Source organism: Ceratotherium simum, chromosome 34 (assembly GCF_057802395.1).
Source record: "Ceratotherium simum simum isolate JZ-2026a chromosome 34, ASM5780239v1, whole genome shotgun sequence".
Lineage (NCBI taxonomy): Eukaryota > Metazoa > Chordata > Mammalia > Perissodactyla > Rhinocerotidae > Ceratotherium > Ceratotherium simum.
In genome coordinates this window covers 17,538,613-17,560,350 of record NC_141933.1, presented here as the reverse complement: position 1 = coordinate 17,560,350, position 21,738 = coordinate 17,538,613, and the positions used below count along the sequence as shown (strand labels likewise).

The 21,738-nt window shown below is 35.7% G+C and overlaps 3 protein-coding genes and 1 pseudogene across 3 annotated transcripts in view; 1 reads left to right on the top strand and 3 right to left on the bottom strand.

Moving 5' to 3' along the window:
• The window catches only part of LOC101407136 (olfactory receptor 5AP2), a 508,331-nt gene that overhangs the window by 452,083 nt on the left and 34,510 nt on the right, over positions 1–21,738 (bottom strand). The gene's annotated exons all lie outside the window — the stretch shown is intronic.
• Positions 79–1,035, top strand: LOC101391605 (olfactory receptor 8U3-like). The gene has a single exon (XM_014793165.1). The coding sequence runs from the start codon at positions 79–81 to the stop codon at positions 1,033–1,035; it is 957 nt and encodes a 318-aa protein (XP_014648651.1).
• Positions 8,208–10,317, bottom strand: LOC101391867 (olfactory receptor 5M9). Its single transcript, XM_014793089.2, has 2 exons — positions 10,262–10,317; positions 8,208–9,462 (listed from the first exon to the last, which is right to left on the bottom strand). Exons 1-2 carry the CDS (start codon positions 10,315–10,317, stop codon positions 8,502–8,504), a joined length of 1,017 nt encoding a protein of 338 aa, XP_014648575.2. The 3' UTR covers positions 8,208–8,501.
• Positions 15,741–16,673, bottom strand: LOC101406923 (olfactory receptor 5M3-like; annotated as a pseudogene).

Sequence of the window (21,738 nt, the reverse complement as noted above, 5' to 3'; positions counted from 1 at the left end):
TGATGACAATTCCTTAGTCCCAATAATTTTTCTCTGGCTCTGTCTTGTCTTTTTTCAGCAGCTAAGAAACTGGAATAAATGACTGAAAGGAATAACACCAGGGTGATGGAATTCATTCTGTTGGGCTTTTCAGTCCACAGAGAGATTGAAATCATTCTCTTTCTGCTCATTTTAGTGATATATACTCTAACTTTGGTAGGGAATGTTGGGATGATTTCATTAATCCGATTGGATTCTCGGCTACACACACCCATGTACTTTTTTCTAAGTAATCTGGCCTTCGTAGACCTATGTTACTCCTCATCAATAGCCCCAAAGTTTCTGGAGACCCTCTTGACCAAGCACAGGTCTATATCTTTCTACGCATGTGCAACACAGCTGGGCTTTTTCCTGAACTTCTTGATATCAGAGATGTTCCTTCTTGCAGTAATGGCTTATGATCGCTATGTGGCCATCAGCAATCCTCTTCTCTACATGGTGATCATGTCCCAAAAGGTGTGTATGCAGCTGGTAATGTGTTCCTACTTATACAGCTTTTCTGTTGCTTTGCTCCACACAATAGCTACTTTCCAACTGGTCTACTGTGGCCCCAATATCATCAATCACTTCTATTGTGACGACGTCCCTTTGATGGCCCTTGCCTGCTCAGACACCAGCCTCAAAGAAACCTTGATTTTCATCTTTGCTGGATTCAACATGATCAGCTCTTTGGCCACTGTCTTTATTTCTTACTTATACATTGTGACTGCCATTTTGCGAATCCAATCTACAGAAGGGAGGCGCAAAGCTTTCTCAACTTGTGTTTCTCATCTGACTGCCGTGACTATATTCTATGGGACTCTGATCTTCATGTATCTGCAACCAAAGTCAAACCATTCCCTTGACACAGACAAAATGGCCTCTGTGTTCTATACAATAGTCATTCCCATGTTGAACCCCATGATCTACAGCTTGAGGAACCAAGAGGTAAAAAATGCCTTGAGAAAAGCCTTTGAAAAATGTTATGTCCTGTCTCTAAAAAACTTTAAGAAGTGACTTGGAATAATGCCTCACTTGGAACAATGCCACATGTAGATATGCTGTTTTAATAATCTTTTGATGGAGTAATACATTTTTACCATTCTTTATACGAGTAAAGTTATTTTGTACATAAGTTCTATTTTTTATATAGTCTGTAATAAGATGAAATGTCTAAAGGGGTAAAATTTAAATTTTTAACAAATCGCTGCTGTTTGGATATGTAACACTGATAGCTATGACCTGGGTATATCCTATTCAACTGACAATAAGATTTATCTGCTCAATTCAAAAGTGTTTCTGTTTTGTAAATTAGTGGAGGACAGAGAAAGAGGCAAGGGAGGAGATGAAATAAGTTTCTTATCCATCCCGCTGTCATTTTATGCTATAGCCAGCTCCTCAACTGTACCCTGTTAACCTTCATTCTTCCCTCTGCTTCTGACCACCACTAGATTCACTACCTACAACTCCCTGAAATTACGCTATCATTAGGTCCATTGAAAACATGTCATTTTTCACTATGAAGATCTGAGTCAGGATTAGTTTTTGGAAAGCCATACTCCCTTTTATTACCCTATCAAAGCAAAAAAGCAGACTTATCCTTAAATTCGTTAGCCAAAGCTATACTGTACAAAGGTCCATGGAAATTTGGGGATATGAGGAAATTACAATGGGTTGGGGGACAGGAAGGCATAGTTTAGAACAAAGTGATAAATATAGTTGTCCAATTCCAAGAATGTAGCTCTACATTGGGGTGATTATAAAGCAGCATAATCCAGAACCCACTTAAACCTTCAACTGTAATGTAACAGACATTTTTTCACCTATAAATTCAAATGTTCAATGTCTACTATGTGCTTGACATTGTGTACCATCCTTAGAGAGCCAAAACAAACACATTCCCTGCATGATACTGTGTAATGGTTTGGTAGAAGAGGCAGATATCTATCAAATAATTACAAAAATAAGTGTTTAATTTCAATATGAGTTAGTGAGACTCAGAGAGAGCTAAAGTGTCAGAAGAGGGTGATTAAGACAGTTAATGCGCAACCAAGGCAAAAATTCCAGTAGTGTGAGCTACTGACCACAAGTACCTTGTGGAGTCCTTCAAGTGTAGGAAAATTGCATCAGGCCCTTAGGAGAACACGGCACATGTGGGATAAGGCAGTACCACTTTGGAAAAGAAATATCTTAAGCCTGTTAAAAAGAAATAAGGGACAAATTATCAGTCCTAATTGTTTTTTTTTGTGAAGCCCAGCAGACTGTAGTGCAAATATCACTTCTGCGTCACTAGTCCCCCAATGTGTCATGACAGGCTTAAGTTTGGCTTGGATACAGAGTTTAGGCTTTCAATCTGACGTGCTTCATCCCTGGGATACTGATACTGTAGGATGAGTTTATCTTCCACAATTTACCACTCTTAGTGTTTAATATAATCTCCATAACCATTCTGAATGATGGTGCAAAATGAGTAAATAAGTCAGTAAGCAAATAAAATGAACACAATTTGGACTGTTTCCCTGCTTACAATGACCCTTCTGAGAATCTCCCTCCTCCACAGAGGTGAAATGTGACATCCATTGTTGTACTAGTGTCTCTACCTTTATAAGCACAGTACCTTGGAGTGATCACATGACTGAGGATAAGCCAATCAGATGTCTTTCAAGGGAGTTGGAAATTGCAATCCTGTAATTCTAGTGAGTCTCAACTGATCACTTAATCTTAGGTTAAGTGCATTCTGGAGCTGAGGTTTCCGTTGTAGACGTCGCTGTGCACTGAGAAACAGATACTGGTCTATAGAGAAAAATAAATTACAACAAGAGAAATCCATGTGGGCTCAAAAAATGAACGAAGGTGGCTGTCTTTGTTTCTACAGTGTCCAAGGCCCAAGTACTGGTTTCTTGTGAAGCCTAGTTACATTTTCTGCTCTTGTGTCTCGTAAAATACCACTGTAATTTTATTTAAAAAAAAAAAAAAAACTTGCCTGTTATTTATTTTTATTAAGTCATTTTGAGTGGTTTCTGTGGCATTACATTGAAACAATGTTTTTTCTGTAAGTGCTAATTCAAAACCGCAGGAGTTTCCCTCGTGAAATCTGAAACTGGCCCCCACAGAAGAAGGGCAAAGAGAGACCAAAGAAAGAGGAAGACCAATCCAGATTGGTAGGTGGCAGTTGTAATAAACAAGGGAATTTACATACGAGGCTTGTCTTGGGCAGCTGCAAGACCAGGAGATCTCTGCAGCCATCCGCCACAATCCTAAAGTTTATATAGAGGCCTTACCTGGGCTCAGTCGCATACACCATCCAGATGGTTTCAACGACACCTTACTATCTCAAGGCTCTGTCCTTGGAAGAGTTCCCACCATGGGAACGGTGAGTGGAACATACATTCCAGGACAGAGGAGGGGTGAGGAACCTCTAATTGCCCAGGTCCAGCTGACAGGGCACCTGGCAGTCACGTCCTCTGCATGACCTCCTCCAAAAATGAGACCAGTAGAAGGTGAATGGATTCTAAAATCAATGGACTTAATTATAAGACTGTGCTACTGCGACCTGTGTACTGTAATAGGCATTAGAATGGATCTAGAGACCCAGGAAATATATTTTGACAATGAAGTCATGAACAATAAACAATGAACAAAATGAACAATGAAAAAAATGAAGTTCATTATAAATGAACAAAACGAATCCATGCTGATGGTAAGTGCCAGGGTTACCTATGGGCCCTTTCCTATCATGAGCTGATACTCCCTTTTTATTCTGTCATTCCTGCTATCATCTCAACAAAAGGCTCACAATTCAGATCCAGGCATGACCAGTAATCAAAATCTGTCTGCAATCAAGTTATGGCATCTCAGTGACACAAAAAGAAGTTAGTTCTTAGAATCTTAGGGTCTTGAGTTCACACCTAAGTTTTATCACTTCTAGCTAAGTGACATTAGGTAATGTCTCTGTCGTCTTAAAAAACACCTCTGAGTGGTGGAAAAAAGATGAGAATTTTGCTTTGACTTGATTCACTTCTGGGTGAGTGGTACTCATAAAGCTCAGGAACTCAAGTTGGTTCTATTCTAGAATTACAGTTCACTGAGCAATGCAGGAAGCACATTGGATATCTGAGTTCCCTCCAAATCTGTTTGAATATTATATGACTAATTGACCAATAGTATAACAACAGAGACTTTCACAACAGACTTACCGAATTTTCAGTCTCACTTGAATCAGTTAATAGTCGTGGAAAATTGCAGAAATTATTGAACTCTAAAAAAGTTAAAAAAATATTTAAACCCCATGGGAAGTAGTGCCCGATAGGCAGATAGTACCCCAAAAAGCTGCTTCATTTTATCTATGTTTAGAGATATAATTGTATATAATATATACATATAATATACTATATAATATGTATACAGTAACTATATATACATGCATACGATAGGCAGAGGAGTGTATGTGTATGTGTGTGTGTGCGAAATTGTGGTGACTTGTAATAGAGTTGTGCTTTCTATATTTTAGTTATTATTATGCTTTATGATTTTTCCTACATTGGCATATAGCATTTATTATTTGCTTAGCATATTTTTATTAAATTGACTCACAACTTTATTTAAATAAATCTGAAAACTAAACTTTATCTAACTGCTGTAAACGAGAAAAATCTGTGCCAATCACCATAAATAGAAAATAACAAAAATATAAACACTCAAACATTTAAAATAACCAAATGTCTGCATAATATATAAAATTATATTATGTATTGTATTTTGGGAAATATTGGCAAAATAAATTATTGCATAGAAGTTAATGAGAAGTCTATGATAACCAGGTTAGTTTAAATCATTCAAATTACCTTAGTATAGGTTTTATGGTTAAGTTTATATTTTAGGTTTATGTGAAGACGTCAATATTGTCATATTAAAGTAGGTATTTTAAAAATTATTTTTACATCTGCCTCATCCTACTCCAAGAACACCATTAAAGCAACAATGAGGTCTTTTAAGTGGATACAAATGGTATAAATTCTGGAGAGAAAGCAATGTGTTACAATTATGACTTTCAAGCTCTTAATTTAATTTCTTTTTGGGGAGAGTGAGCACCATAGCAGAGAAATCTATCTTGAAAGTCATGATTGTCAATTGCCGAGGGCACAAACTCAAGAAAGGAAAACATCTTTGTTGCTGCTTTTTTTTTGGTTTTGCCTGTTTTGTAATTCCAAAGCATAACACTAAACAGGTAAGAGAAGAGCACAGAGCTTATACAGTAAACTGAAAATTGGGGAAGAACTCATAATGATAAAAGAGCCATTTTCATGACCACAAGTAGTAAAGGTGCAAACTGAGATTGGCAGGCAATGTAAGATTTAAAGGCTATTGAATCTTTGAGAAGGGTTCTTTCTCCCTTCCTCTAGGTAGCATATCACAATCAGGCGAGGTTGTTGCAAAACCAGACAGGTACCAAAAGAACGTTCTGATACGTTTGAAGAACAGAAACGACGACAGAGTATAACCCCAGACACTAAAAAAAAAGTCTCACAGAAAAACCAGAGTTCCAAAATGGCAACAAAACAGTAACGTATTAGTTTTATCAGCCTGCCTTAACCAAGTACTGTAGACTTGGTGGCATCAAACAATAAAGATTTATTCTCTCATAATTCTGGAATCTAAAAGTCTGAAGTCAAGGTATTAGCAGGACCATGCTTCCTCTGAAGCTCTAGGGTAGGATCCTTCCTTGCCTCTTCCAGCTTCTGGTAGCCCCAGGCCTTCCTTGGCTTGTGGCAGCATGACTGCGATCTCTGCCTCCGTCTTCACATGGCCATCTTCCCTCTGTGTCTGTGTCCAAACGTCCTTCTTATAAGGACACCAGTCATATTGGATGAGGTCCAATATGACCTCATCTTAACTAGTTACATCTGCACTGACTTTATTTCCAAATAATGTCATTCTGAGATGCTTGGGATTAGGACTGCAACATACCTTTTTGGGGGACACAGTTCAACCCATAATAAGTAACAATAGCTAAAGATGTGCATTGGCTAAAATGTTTGATGGAAGCTCACGTAGTCTATACCTACAAATACATTGCAAAGAAAATGGCTAAGAATTCCTAAGACCAAGAAAGCATCTTCTAAGTATCTGAAAATGCTAGTGGAAAGAAGTGGCCTAGAAGTTGGGACAAAAAGGATTGATGGCCAATTAATGTGACAATTGGAGACCACGACAAGCCCAACGACTTATCAAGCAATGAGGCAAAAGAGATATACCCTAATATCTAAGACCAGAAGGTTGAGTTTTTACTTCCTTCTGGTTTATACAGAGCATCAGAGGCACTTCACTCAGTACCAGGAGAATAGGCAGGCATCTGAGGAGACTTGATCATCCTCAAAGCAAAATTTGCCTTAGGAAGTAGTAGGACGCAGAGGTGAGATGCCAAGGATCATATTTCTGGAAAGTATTATAAGAACACTTGGAGCGAGGATTAGGATTCTGGCTAAGTGTTATTACAAGTGAACGCCCAAAATATGTGACTTAATAAGATAGAAATTTATTCCTTTTTCCGACAACAGTGTGAGTGAGAGTTTTAGGTAAGGCAATTAGACCGTCAATATGTGGCTTCTATGTATGGGTCTAGGGCAACCATTTCAGTGATAACATTTTCAAGGGGAAGGGGGAGGAAAAAGTCCAGGTCTAGTGGCTTTGACCTTGAGGAGATAACTCTTAGGTTTTACACATAACTTTCTACTGAGAGCTCACTGCCAAAACTTCATAACAAGGTTATATACTTTACTAGGAAGGGAAGATGAGAACTATGGTCAATAGCTGCATGGCCAGTGCTTTATTTCCAAAAGGAAAAATGAAATAGTAGAGACTGAGGAATATCTGCCATAAGGAGCCCAGAAAATAGGGTCTTAGAACGTCAAGTGATAATGCCAGTCTCTGTAAGAGCAGTTGTTCCTTGAGCAGCCCTACTATTTGTTCTCGACATTAACTATTTAGAAGCAAATGTGGGTGGTTCAAAACCAAAAGGCTTTGTTAACATAGTTTCCAATACCAGCCAATGGTACCCTCTCCTCCTGCTCAGAACCTAAAGTTATGAAAGACAACTCCACTCTCCCCACCATCTGTCTTTCTTCAGATCCACTTAAGGGATAATAGCCCATAGTTGATTAGTAAATTAGCCTGAGTAACAACACTCTGTGTGAATTAGTCCATCTTGCCAGTGATTTTACCACCATTATATGCTAATTCTCAATCCTCCTGCACCTACTCAACTGTGCATCCCCTTTAATTGGATTAGCAATTACTCAAAAATAAACTCGCTCATCAGGAATCATTTCTAATTCCCATTTGTCTTTATGCTGGTAAGTTAGCAGGAGTAATCAATGGTAGACAAATTTGTATTCTACCTCTAGCAAGAATGGAAGGTAGAATAAGTATGGTTTAGATGCACCAATCTAGATAAATTGAACAGTAAGCTTTCGAGGATTTTCAACCAGGCCCAAATGGGGTACTATTTTGAATTGTATTGATCAAATATGAATGTATGATCAGTACAATAATATTTAGTTATAGAGTGCTTCTTATCTGGTAGATCCATTCTAGGCACTGAAAGTTTGATTTAAGATGCTAAATGTAGAACCGAAGAATGCAACATTAGTGAGAAGAAACTGGAATCAAACAATAGTTTCAAATCATTATCAACCAAAGGTTTAATAGAACATTGTACTATGGCCAAAGTTCAGATTTTAAATATCAGAAAATTCATACTGGTTCATTTTTTTATTACGAGGAGAACAGGAAAGCCAATTTGCAGAGTATTTCACCCTTTTAACAAAAAGAAATGTATACCAGAATCCAAACAAAGGAGTAGAGTTAAGATAATTAAATGGATTATTAAAAGTCAAACATTGTTAACTATTGAACAATGCATACTGAGGACAAATCTTGTGATTGTATTGAGACTGTAGTTAAAAATTGTCGATACAATTTCATTTTCTAAAATCCATGTATGTATAAACACTACAGAACACTTTAGGTAAGTCAAGGTCCATCAACATCCTGTAGTCCCGGAAAAGAGAAAAATTCTTATTCTTTTTCTCATTAAATTACATATTTCATGTGAAATCTAGGTCGAGGAGCATGTGTACAGAGAAAATGTTCTAGGAAATCATGTTTGACTCCAAAAAGCGCACCTCAAAATTAACATTTCTTTATCTAAACTTATTTATAGGTTCCTCCAATAACTACAGTTAGCACAATTTTACATACACTGTGGATAACACTAATATGTCAGTTTCAATAATATGACTGCACACGTAGGATAAAGCAGGCTCAGTAATTAGAGTCCATTCACGGGGTAAAGCAGCACTGTGTTAGATTGGACCTTTTAGTATATGTAAGTGTTGGCTTATAAAGTCCTTTTTGAGCTAGAACTTTTATGCCTGGATATTGGTAACAGGTAGCAGCACAACGTAAAAATTTCTGCTGCAGTTTCACTTCCCTAAGTTTGCTTTGAGGATTGCTTTGTTGACAGCCTCTTTCACATCCTTATTTCTCAAACTGTAGATCATAGGATTCAGCATGGGAATCACGGTGGTATAAAACACAGCCACCATTTTCCCCTGCTCCACAGACTCCTCTGTGGGCCGCCTGAGATACATGAATATGAGAGTCCCATAAAACATGGTAACAGCTGTCAAGTGGGACCCACAAGTGGAGACTGCCTTTCTCCTCCCATCAGCAGAGCGCATGCGTAGCACAGCTACTACAATGAGAGTATAGGAGACGAGGACCACTGAGAGAGAATATGTGAAATTAATTCCAGCAATCACAATCATTGTGTATTCTTTGATGTGGACCCCTCCACAGGCAATCTTGATGAGAGGAGGATCTGCACAATAGAAGTGGTTGATTTCAAAGTTTCCACAGAAGTACAAGCCATATGTCCATAATGTGCATATTAAACTCACAGAGAATCCATAGACATAAGGCACAGAGATGAGGCGAACACAGACAGTCTTGGACAATTTACTGCCATAAAGTAAAGGGTTGCAGATGGCCATGTAGCGATCAAAGGCCATCACTGCCAAGATATAGACCTCCACATGGACAAGGGCAATGAAAAAGTAACACTGCACCAAACACCCCACATAGGAAATGCTTTTTGTCTCGGATAATAGGTTTTCCAGCATTTTGGGGGTGACATTGGAAGAGAAACACACATCCACAAAAGACAAATGACTCAAGAAAAAGTACATAGGACTCTGAAGCTGGGGACTGATGCTGATCAGAATGATCATACCAATGTTCCCTAACAGAGTGATCATGTAAACTACTAGGAACACCACAAAAAAGAAAACTTGAAGCTCCTGACGACTGGTCAACCCCAGAAGAATAAATTCTGTCACATCCGTGAAATTTGGTATCGCCTTCAAAAGACCAAGTCTGGATTGCCTAAGGAGAAACAAAACTCATGAATGGCTTTGTTTTATTCTTGAAACTTTTGAGTCACATTTATCCTTATCACAATTTGAATAATTTAAAAATCAATGCTGATTTTGCACAATGTCGAAGATGAGAATATATAGGCATAATTGTTTCCTTTAATAGGTTTTATAGATATTTACCACCAACATTTATCAGTTTCTTATCTGTAAAATAGGCAGTTACATTCATTGCTAACATGTATTATTAAAATTAAACATTTATATTTTGCTATATTATTACAATAATGTTGAAACACAAGGTACAATTATGACTAAAGTCAGACTGAGAGTTATCAGTGGTAATTGGTTTAAAATCTAGTTATTGACATATTTGTCCTCTATTATGCCAGCGTATGATATCATATGCTTTCAACATATGAAATTCCTCGTCATATTTCATTTGTTTAGCTAAACAGTTTACTCATTTGATTGCTGCTACTTGTAGGGGTAAAAGGATTTAACAGCATGGACTCTATCAGTTCTACAGTTATCTCTTAAAAGTAATCTACCAGTGGTTCAATTATCTAGCCCCCGCTATCAAAATTATGTCAATAGATAAAGAGCACGAGGCAAAGTTTAGGTGACATGTTTTAATAATTATTCTATCTCACATCAGATTCCTCTTGTTTTTAGAACAAATCAATTCTATGCCTAGTTATTCATATTCAAATCTAATATTACTACAAGAAAAAGCTTCCCAAACAACATTTTCTCCCTTGACTAGAGCTCCCCAGTTGACTCTTCCATGAAGTAAAAACTTGCCCTACATTCTTAAGGATGTATTTGCAGAATTAGCGCCATCTTGGAAATTTAAGCTCTCCATAGTAACAGTGTTTGAAGGGTATCTTACTGACTTACAAATGGACCTTTCTTTATAATTGCTTATATTAATTAATTGTATAAACATCAAGGCCAATTTTATGTCAGATATATTTGTTATGTTATATCTAGAAGTATTCTAAATACTGTAAATATGGGTGTGAGCAAGATATACAAGATTCTGGCTTGCATCATACTCTATTCTTGTTGTGAAGGAATAAGCAATAAACAAATGTACAAATGTGACACATTAGGGAGCAGAGCTGCTGTGTCAAAAGTACAGTATGCTAACAAGATAAGAAATAAGAGAAGGTGAGGTGCAGATAGAGTGATCAAAGAAGATCTCTCTGAGGAGGTGACTTTTGAGTTAGTGAGAAGTAGCCAGCTACAGAGAAATATGAAGGGAAAAGGGAATCAAATGCAAATGCTCAGAAGAGGAAATATTAGCTTGGCATGTTGAAAAAGAGTGTTGCTTGAGATATTCCTCTATATATTAAAAAGTGTATGAACTCTGATTATATCATGACCCCTCCAATTAGTAGCAGAGCATATTTGGGAAGTTAATTAATTTCTATGAACTATTTTCATACCCCTAAAGTGCTTAACATGGGAATTAAATATACCATATATAAAATAAATTGGGCACATAACATAATAGACACTGAAGTTTTAGTTCTGCACTAAGCTTCCCCTTACTATAGATTTCCATGATTGCAGATCATCTGTTTTGGCTCCTTTTAAGTGTAGAAATACTTAGCCAAAGGAGAGCTATGGACTCTGGTTGGGAAATAGAGCTAAGGTGAGGGATTTCCCTTTGTAAAAACTCCTGACCCCACTCCATGAACAGATAATTCTCTAACAAAGTTTGACTTGGGTTAATGGTGCTACTATATTAAGTATAAAACAAACAAACAAAAAGCATCAAGGCATCTACAAAATGTAGACCGGTGCCTCTCTAATTTTAGTTCATGTATTATGTGTGTATTTCTCTTCCTCTACACAATCATTACCTCTGTGGTAGTATACTTTGTCTCATTAATTTTGGAACTCCTAAACTGCTAGCTTATTTGCTACATTTGAAAGATATTCTTGAATATATTCACACATAGGATTTTTAAAAAATACATACTGATCTCTAGATCAGCTTCATGTCTTACATTATAATATTCCAACATTGTTAAAAATCTCTAAATAAGATTGTTCTTGGGGCAACAGTCTCAACTTCATAATATCAGTAAGAATACCTAACTTTCATTGAGTGTTTACTAAACCTTTTCATGTGAAGGTCTTAAGAAACAGGTTCTATTACCAGCATCACTTTACAAATGAGGAAACTGAAGCACTGAAAGACTAAGAAGGTCTCTCTGGGTCATATTTCTGCTAATTGACCAGATTGGGATGCAAAACAATTAATTTAACTCCCGTCTTGTACTCTTAATAACCTTCAATTGTTGCTTTTTTGGTAACCTATTTTATTATTCTATTTCTTTACATTTAAATTTCATTTTGACCATCCTCCAAGCAGAAGAAAGTTATTCTTCTAATAATTCATCCTTGAGGGCCTAGAAGAGCTTTGTGTGACCCTGAAACAGACTGAACTACAGAGATAGTGGACCACTGTTTCTCTCTACCCCTCCCAGTTCAGGTGATACCATAGACTTGGGATCAGATGACCAAGTGACTTCTGAGTTAGAGCCAATTTATTACATACATGAGCATCATCTATCAAAACAATTGAGAAAATAGAATGTGCAGTTTACAAATAAGAAAACAAATTTATTTTTATTAACTTTTCAGGAATTTCTCTTGAAGAAAAACAGTGAAGTTATAATTGCTGGTCCAATTAGTCCCACTGGTACAATATCCTCAACTCCATTCACATATATTTTAAAACAACAACATGAAAATCAATGGTCTTGGTAGAGAAAAATGAAAGGGTAAAAAGTGAGGAATAAAAAATTTTGCGAGTACCCATTGTAACAAGCTCATTCTTAGGAACTTTTGAATAAACTCTGGATGGAAATAAAAACATTTCCCAGTAATATAATTCCACACAATAAAATAATGTGAAAAAAATAACTCTACAAATAAGGTCTCAGTCTTCTTTTCAAAATATGGATAAAAATTAAAAGATTTGACTACATTAATCTATATTGTAAAGAGTATACAATTTGCAGACCTACCTTCAGCAGAGGAGAACAGCAAATGATAATTTCCCCCTATTTATAATTGAATCTTGAACACTGAGAACATTGAGAGCATCTCCCTTAGCAACTGTCTAAGTAATTATGAAAGGAATAATGATTAAAATTCTATAAATGTCTCAGTGTACGAGGAGTTAAGGAGTGTTCATTAGAAGAATAATTCTTATAATAATATTAAGAAATCAAAATTCTTGATATCATAAAATAATCTCTCTCACCTTCACATGAGTTCTTCCCTCTTTCATTCACTTTTGGTAATTATGGCAAAATTATTATCTCAGGGAAATATTCTTGGTTTTCATCGTGTAAAATTTTGGTCAGTCGCTTCCTTCTCTGTTGTGCTACAGTTCTGATAAACACCATCTGTCAGGATGTATGATCACTCAATGCATACCGTATGCATCTCATGGTTGTTTTACAGACATCAGATGCCCCAACAGTATAAATGACTTGAAAACATCTAGGGCAAATGAGTACAAGCAGAAGTCATGGCGAAGTAGTCGATTGTAGTAGAAGAATTTGTCTCACTGAATTTAGGCTTTTCTGGGAGTCAGTAGAGCATTGAGTTTGAAGTCAGACAGATCAGTAATCAAACCTTGGCTCTATCACTGTACCTGACCTTGGGTAATAACAATTCTCAGCCTCAATACTCATCTCTAGAAGGGGGAAACTGCTATTTTACAGTATGGTGTGATGATCTCAGATAATAGAGGGATAACTCAGCACAATACCTGTCTCATATGAAGCACACAAAAGGATTGAAATTATTTGTGCAGTTTCACCTCAAATCAGTTTAAGCTATGATCTGACCACCTCCATAGGATTGTGAATAATATTATCCCTTTGTTGAAGAATAAAAATATATACATGTGAAATAACTATGAGATTAAGATTCTCAACCGAGTTGAGATAGCTAGCAAGTTAAAGAACTAGAATGTCAGCCTAGGTTGTTCAAAAACTCTAAACTATACACTACCTAACTTTATTTAGTCTGAAAGATCATGGAACAAATTGTGCTCAGGCAAAGTTTTCTTCTGCATTCTTCAGTCCCCAGTTACCCAGAATTTCTGAGTTTCTTCTCAGTTATTATGGAGAAAGTCCTTGAGGTGAACACATTATCATCAGGGAATTATAATGTAATATGCACTCTCTCAAGGAAATGTACATTTGAAAAGAAGAAAGTGTGTGTGTGTGTCAGAGAGAGAGAGAGCAAGAACAAGATTGACAGAAAGAGATAAATATGCTTTACGGTTAGATGCTGGAGATCCTTAAATATAATGAAGTGGATAGATTTAGAAATAAATGTAACAATAAGATTTATGTTTAAGAGTATTTTACAGAAATATCCTGAATTTTTAGCAAATGGTAAAATTAGTTTAGGTTCTACCAAAGAATTTAGATTGATGGAAATATGAGCCAGAAGAGACCGAGATCAGAGAGTGCGACCTAAAAATTAACTGGATGAATGGCAAAAAATGACTTCTCCAAGATCACCCACAAATTAATTTGAAATTTGCAAACTCAAACCAGAAACATGATTTAACCGTTGATTTTGGCATCATGATTCTTGATGTAACACTCTCCAAAAAACTAACTAAATAACTTTCCAAAAAAGTAAGTAGAGAAAGTATTTCACATATGAAAAAAAAAGAGATCACAAAGATCATCCAAATCCACCTGCTAACAGACTGCAAAGTATTAAAATGCTTTAAAATTGTATTTTGAATTCTCATTACACAAGCAAAAAATTAACTGTGTACGGTGATGGATGTTAACTTAGACTTATTGTGGTGATCATTTCTCAATCTATACAAATATTGAATTACTATTTTGCACGCCTGAAAATAATATAACATTATATGTCAATTATACCTCAACTGAAAAATTTAAAAAAAAAACATATTTTTAAATTTATTAATCACAAGCAAATAATTTGGCATATCAAGTGTTCCCCAATAAATGGTGAATAAAAGGTTTTACTACCCAAAAGAATTACTTTTATCTCACCTCAAAAGTAACATTAAGTATGTTAGATCTTAAGTTCTTTAAGTTTTGCAACTATAAACAGGAACATAATTTAATCTAAATTAGCAATGTGTTTATATGCAAATAGCTTTAAAGTGTTGCCCATGATATCTGTGTGCATAAGAAAACGAGTTCATATTTATTTCTAGTTTCCCCTGAGGAAAATAAAAATTCAAAAATGGACAAAGAGGAATGTTTTTTTCTCATATTGCATCAGTTTTGTTTTATAGTTATATCTTTGCAGATAAATTCGTAATTACTTAAATGTGTAGTTTAAATGGTGTGTATTACATTTCGTTAATTATGTACTTTCTGCAACAAAGAGTTGCACAAGAGTGATACTAAATTATGTTAAAATGTTATGGCAGAAAATGATATTTTTAACAACAAATAGATCATTCTAAATACTTTGTTTCTTTAAAATACAAAAATTATTTTAAAATATTTAAGTTCCATATCTTAGCCACAGATGTGCAAAATATTTCATGTGACTACCAATTTAATTTATTAAGTGAAATCTGGAGAGTTGTGCTTTCAAAATGGCACAACCCTTCACTAATTCCACCTGCTCTTCAGTCAGACTGAAGACACTGGCAGGGCACATGACAAGTGCACAGTCTATCACTGGCAGCCTTGGAGTTGAAATATGGCAGTTACTGGAATCTGTAAAAGAGAGACACTTACCATGCTGTGTCTCTTAAACAACAAAAATGTAAAAAAGAATTAAGTATGTTATCATTGCTATTTTCAAAGTACTCTCTGAACAGACTCACCCTTCACATTGAAAGAAGCACTAAATATTAAACAATCTCATAACCTTTAGAATATGATTTTATGGCCTCCTACTAGACAGCTAAATGAAATGTGTTATTATTTTTCTGCCCCAAAATACTCTCTAAATGGGCAAATGGATAAGTATTTCTGAAATTCGTCCACTGCATTTCTGAATAAGAAAAACAAAGTCTTTTTGTTCTAGCTAAGTATTTGAAAAATTTCAGTTAGCATACCTGTGAACTTTAGCTCAAATAACATTTTCAATTAATTAATTTATTAATTTTTAATTAATCCTGTACTTACATCAACAGGAATGGGCCAATTTTTTTTCTCTGAAGTGAGACTTTGTCTTGTAACTGAGCAATAAAAAATCGGCAAACAAATAATTATGAAACATAGGAGACAAAATTAACTCAATTTTATTTTATTTGGTTAAACATGCTCTGGTGATCACTTTGTCCATGGCTTCTTTCACATCCTTGTTCCTCAGACTGTAGATCATGGGATTCAACATGGGGATCACTGTGGTATAAAACACAGCTACCATTTTCCCCTGCTCCACAGACTCCTCTGTGGGACGTCTGAGATACATAAAGATAAGAGTTCCATAAAATATGATGACAGCTGTCAAATGAGACCCACAGGTGGAAAAGGCCTCCCACCTTCCTTCTGCTGAGTGCATCCGTAGAATGGCGACAAGAATGAACAGATATGATACGATAATTATACTCAGAGAAAATGTGAAGTTAATGCCTGCAAGTATGATCATTGTATATTCTTTCACAAAGGTCCCAGCACAGGCTATTTTGATGAGAGGTGGGTCTGCACAGTAGAAGTGGTTAATCTCAATTTTCCCACAGAAATACAAGCCGTTAAGTCCACAATGTTGCTGCCAGACTAATCACAAAACCATATACATAAGGAAAGGAAATCAGTCGAATACAGACAACCCTTGACATTTTGCTGCCATAGAGCAGAGGGTTCCCGATTGCCATGTATCTATCAAAGGCCATCACAGCAAGAATAAAAATTTCTACATGGGCAAGTGCAATGAAGAAGAAACACTGGATTAAACAACCAGAATAAGAAATAGTTTATGTCTCTGATAACAGGTTTTCCAACATTTTAGGAGTGACATTGGAAGAAAACCATGCATCAACAAATGACAAATGGCTGAGGAAAAAGTACATGGGCTGTTAAGCTGTGGACTGACCTTAATTAACATGATCATGCCAATATTCCCCACCATGGTGATGAGATAGACCACCAGGAAAATGATGAAGAATATAACTTGCCATTCTCGACTGCTGGTTAGTCCCAAAAGAATAAACTCTGTCACATAGGTGAAATTGAGCATTTTCTTAGTTGTAAGTCAATATTTGTTACAAATCTCGGTGATAACTAAAAGGAAGTAAATTTTAAAATCAGGTGTTGATTATTTATTAATTTATATCTTTATCCATGCCCCCTCTCATTGTTTCCTTTATTAAATATTTATGACTGCACTTTGCCATTCTTTTCAGCAAATCTTTTCTGAAACTTGCTATATAACAGGCTTTCTGAAGTTTACTACGATGCATAGATACACAGGCCCTATTACACAGCAGTTATACAAAATATTGTGATTGAAACATTGAAATGTACTAAATATTGTGATTAGCCAAATTTCCAAGACTACTTTAAATATCCCTTGTTTCCAATACTGGCATATTTGGTAGTTTCATATTTTTAAGATATTTGTGGAGGGTTATAGTTTTCTTTTTAACATAGCTCAAAAATAATTTTTACTTCATTTCTTTTTCATTATAAGCATATTCTCCATGATTAGAGACGGAAGCCACTTGATCAAATAATCCATCAGCCCTAAATGTCAGATAAAAAAAATTTTAATCTAACCTCATACTTGAACTCATTTACATTGAAGAAGGACAAACTGATCACAGTAGTCCTCAAAGCCAAGTACAAAGGGGTAAATGACTTACACATTCATACATTATGCATATTCCCTGGATATGGACTCTTTTGCAAATCTAATACATAATTATAATTTATTAGATATCGTTAACTGTCATGTCCTGGAGATTCAAAGATAAGTAAGACAGTGATTAATGTCAATATTTATAGCAGTATTCATAGAAATAAACTTACTAAAACCATACTATATTCTTACAGAGTCATAGTGGGGGCAGAAATTGCAGAATGATTGAATCCTTTTTGGAGATCCCATGGAGTTCCAGAAAAGCTACCTGGATATTTTACAATTTTACTCTCAAATATAGGTGGTATGAGAGCCAGCCCCGTGGCGCAGGCGGTTAGGCACGCGCGGTCCGCTGCGGTGGCCCGGGGTTCAACGGTTCAGATCCCGGGCCCACACCGACGCACTGCTTGTTAGGTCATGCTGTGATGGCATCCCATATAAAGTAGAGGAAGATGGGCACGGATGTTAGCCCAGGGCCAGTCTTCCTCAGCAAAAAAGAGGAGGATTGGCATCGGATGTTAGCTCAGGGCTGGTTTTCCTCACACACACACAAAAAATATGTAGGTGGTATCATATAAACCTTTTCCCAGAACAATATTTCACAAATTGTTTTCCTAAGGAAACACTAGTGCCTTGCATGATGTTAACAGATACTATGGAGAAAAATCCAAAAGTGTCCACTCATCAAATAACAATGAAAAATCTTCATATCCTATCAATCTCTTAGAGACAGACAATCTACCTAATAAAGTTAAACTATGAGAAGTTTCCTGGGAAAGAATTCTGTTATGCTTAGTCTAGCTAGTGTTTACGTAGCTTGAAAATGAGAGAGGAGATTCCAACAGCACCAATGAACATTTGTGTTCCATAGAACATGAGTGTAATTCTATCCAATAACAATCTTGAGATAGTTTTTCAACAGGACAATGAATTTGTTGGAGATGGGATTCTGACATGACCTCCAAAGGCTAAATGTCATTTCTAGGGAAAATGATTATTCCTAAAACCTCTGTTTTAACATACAGTATTACACTTAGTTCAACTACAATTTGATGGACTTTATCCGTAGTTATCACTAGGTAGTGACCAGGAAAGATAATAGTAGCTAAGAAGATAAAATTCATTGTCATAGTGAAAATAAATAGATTCTTATCAACACAGGTAATCTAATGCCTACCACACACTCCATTTGTTTGAGAAAAGTTTTCTCAGGAGAAAGAAGAAAGTTACCAACCAAAGTATATTAGACTGAGACTAGAAAACTCCAGAGTCTCAGGGTAATTAAGGAAAAATTGAAGCATTAACTAACGGCTTAAAAATTTTAAGTATAATAACAGGTAAAGTTGTCTAAAAACAGGATGACCTGCCTTGGAATATATTTACTTATGTATTCAAAATCTGTTACAGAGTTGATAGGTTCATCTCTAAAATTATTTGTTTTATGATATATGGATGGTGATAATTTTGTGGACCTGACTCCAAAAGCAAAAGCAACAAAAGCAAAAATAAACAAGTGGGAATACATCAAACTGAAAAGCTTCTGCACAGCAAGGAAACTATCAACAAAATGAAAAGGCAACCCAGTGAATGGGAGAAAATATTTGCAAATCGTATACCTGATAAGGGGTAATACCCAAAATATATAAAGAACACTTTCAAATCAATAGTAAAAAAGCAAACAGTACAACTAAAATTTAAAAATAGGCAAAGAATCTGAATAGACATTTTTCCAAAGAAAACATACAAATGACCAATTGGTACACGAAAAGATCCTCATTGTCGCTAATCATCAGGGAGATGCAAATCAAAACCATAGTGAGATATTACCTCATATCAGTTAGAATGTCTATTATCAAAAATACAAGAAATAACAAGGGTCGATGAGGATGTGGAAAAAAGGGAACTCTTGTGCACTGTTGATGGGAATGTAAATCGGTACAACTACTATGGAAAACAGTATGGAGGTTCCTCAAAGAATTAAAAATTGAACAACCACATGATCCAGCAACTGCACTTTCTTTTCCTAAAAAAACAAGGACAGAAATTCAAAAAGATATATGCACCCCCTTGTTCATTGCAGCATTATTAACAATAGTCAAGATATAAACACAACCTAAGTGTCCATTGATGGATGAATTATATATATATACACACACACATACACCATGGGATACTACTCAGCCATAAAAAAAAGGTGAAATCTTGCCATTTGCAACAACATGGATGGACCTCGAGGTCATTATCCTAAGAGAAATAAGCCAGACGGAGAAAGATAAATACAGTATGAGTTCACTTACATGAAGAATCATAAAAAGAAAACAAGCCCATAGATACAGAAAACAGATTGGCAGTTTCCAGAGGCAGGGGGTGAAGGTGGTAAAAAGTACTTCCAGTTTTAAAATAAATTTCCAGTTATAAAATAAATAAGTCATGGGGCTATCATGTACGGCATGGTGACTATAGATAATACTACTATGCTGCATATTTGAAAGTCACTGAGAGTAGATCTTAAAAGTCCTCATCACAAGAAAAACAATTTTTGAAACTATGTATGGGGACAGATGTTAACCGGACTTATTGTGGTGATCATTTTGCGTAATGTACAAGTATAGAATTATGTTGTACACCTGAAACTAGTATAATTTTATATGTCAATTATACCTCAATAAAAAGAAAAGAAATTGGCAACATATGAAAAAATAAACAAATAAAATGAAATCCTTCGTTTTATGATATAAAGAATACTAGCATTTCTATATAATCCCAGTGTCTTCTCCCCATCTACTCCCAGCCCCAAAGCTTCACATTACCTTTATGGGATTCACTCTCCCTTCAGAGTTTTTCAATGGTCAATTTGACATGACCATTTGGATTTAAGCATATATAGATATACAGAGATAAATTAAGCTTTGAGAATACCTGTGATCACATTGAGTGGTAGGTGAGCATCAATCTACTATGCATAAAGCAGAGTTTCCTTTAAACTATAATGAAGTCTAAATCAATGGTGCTCATTTTGTTACTGTTCAGCTCCCCATTCACATCAAAGCGTGTACTAAAAAATTGGCCAAAATTCTTTATCTATGAATGGATCATTCATATTACAAAATTTAAATTACCACCTTAAAGGAATATATTTTTGATTCTTTAAGAAATAAATGATAACATGAAATCACAGGGTGCAAAGTAGTATTATATAAGCATTTTTTGTTTTGGGTTTCTTAATTACAAATTTTCTCAAATATATAGAGTAATTGTGTGTGGCACTTATACAACTTTCATAATGCTAAGAAATGAAAACTAAATGCAAACAAAATTATAAATCAGTTGCATTATGACTAGCAATTAAGTGAATATGGCGGTTGGTGTTGCCTTGCCCTCAAGAGTGTAAATGCATTACAAACTGCTACTGTGAGTGCATAGATCACCTGTGATCACTCAATCCTTCCTGACGTTTTTTCTCTGTTTTGAGTTTCTGTGGAACCTTTCTGAAATAAACATAAACTTAATTTTAAACGAATTTTTAAGTATGGAAGTACATTAAAATGATAAACTGGTTGTTTAGCCTTATATTTCACCATCAAAAACTTGTTTTCATTTTTTTTGGGAAAAAGAACAAATGTTCTTCTAGTACTAGTTGTGCTAGTACCAAGCAGGAAGACAACTTAATAAAATACTCTCCCTCCCCATTGGACAAATGCTCTGTAGCGTGTTGCTATGTTCTCAGGTTTGGATATGCTCCTTGAAGTTCTGGAAGGGAAAGGAAATGTGTTTTCAGTATTTGTCACGAATGTGCTGAGCATTATTGTGAGCTGCTTGTGAACATGTGCAGTCCACAGGAACAGGAACAGGAGAAATAGGTCACAGATAAACTGCCCAAGAAATTCTAGGTTATTTTTTAAAAATGCATAAACTTTTGAGACAGATGAATTCCCTAAACAAGAAGAAATTGGATTTTTAAAGTTTGATGGGCTCATATACAAAGAAAATTTAATGAAAAATATGTTTTAGACACCATCAGAGATGATAGAGGAAATACAAAGATGAAGAGAAATTCTGTACCTGAAAAGAGCTTACAGACATGTCAACAGATCATATTGATTTCTGAATCAACAGAATATGCCTGTGGCTGCCTGTGTTTTTCAGCTTTATGCATTTTTCAAAGATTAGCAACAGAGGCATTCTTATTTGGAAAGTCAGATCTGGTACCCAGGATGATTCAGCACAAAAAAAAATATATAAAAGACGGTGGTGTCAGTACTTTAGAAAAGCTAAATACATGAAAACCTGTGTGGTGGTTAACCAGGTAACAGATGGTGACGGTGAACTCGTGGGGAGAGTGGAGTGGTTAGGTCTGATCTTAGAGGACGTGAGGTATGGAAAAAAGCAGAGGGTTTGGGGACCTCAGAAGCACTTAGAGGATTTTCCTCACCATCTAAAAGCA

Coding starts and splice junctions, on each gene's coding strand:
- LOC101391605 (XM_014793165.1), top strand. CDS start 79: ATGACTGAAAGGAATAACACCAGGGTGATGGAATTCATTCTGTTGGGC.
- LOC101391867 (XM_014793089.2), bottom strand. CDS start 10,317: ATGGAGAGCTTAAATTTCCAAGATGGCGCTAATTCTGCAAATACATCC. Junction 9,463..10,261: donor GCAAATACATCCTTAAGAAT/GTAGGGCAAGTT, acceptor GTTTCTCCTTAG/GCAATCCAGACTTGGTCTTT.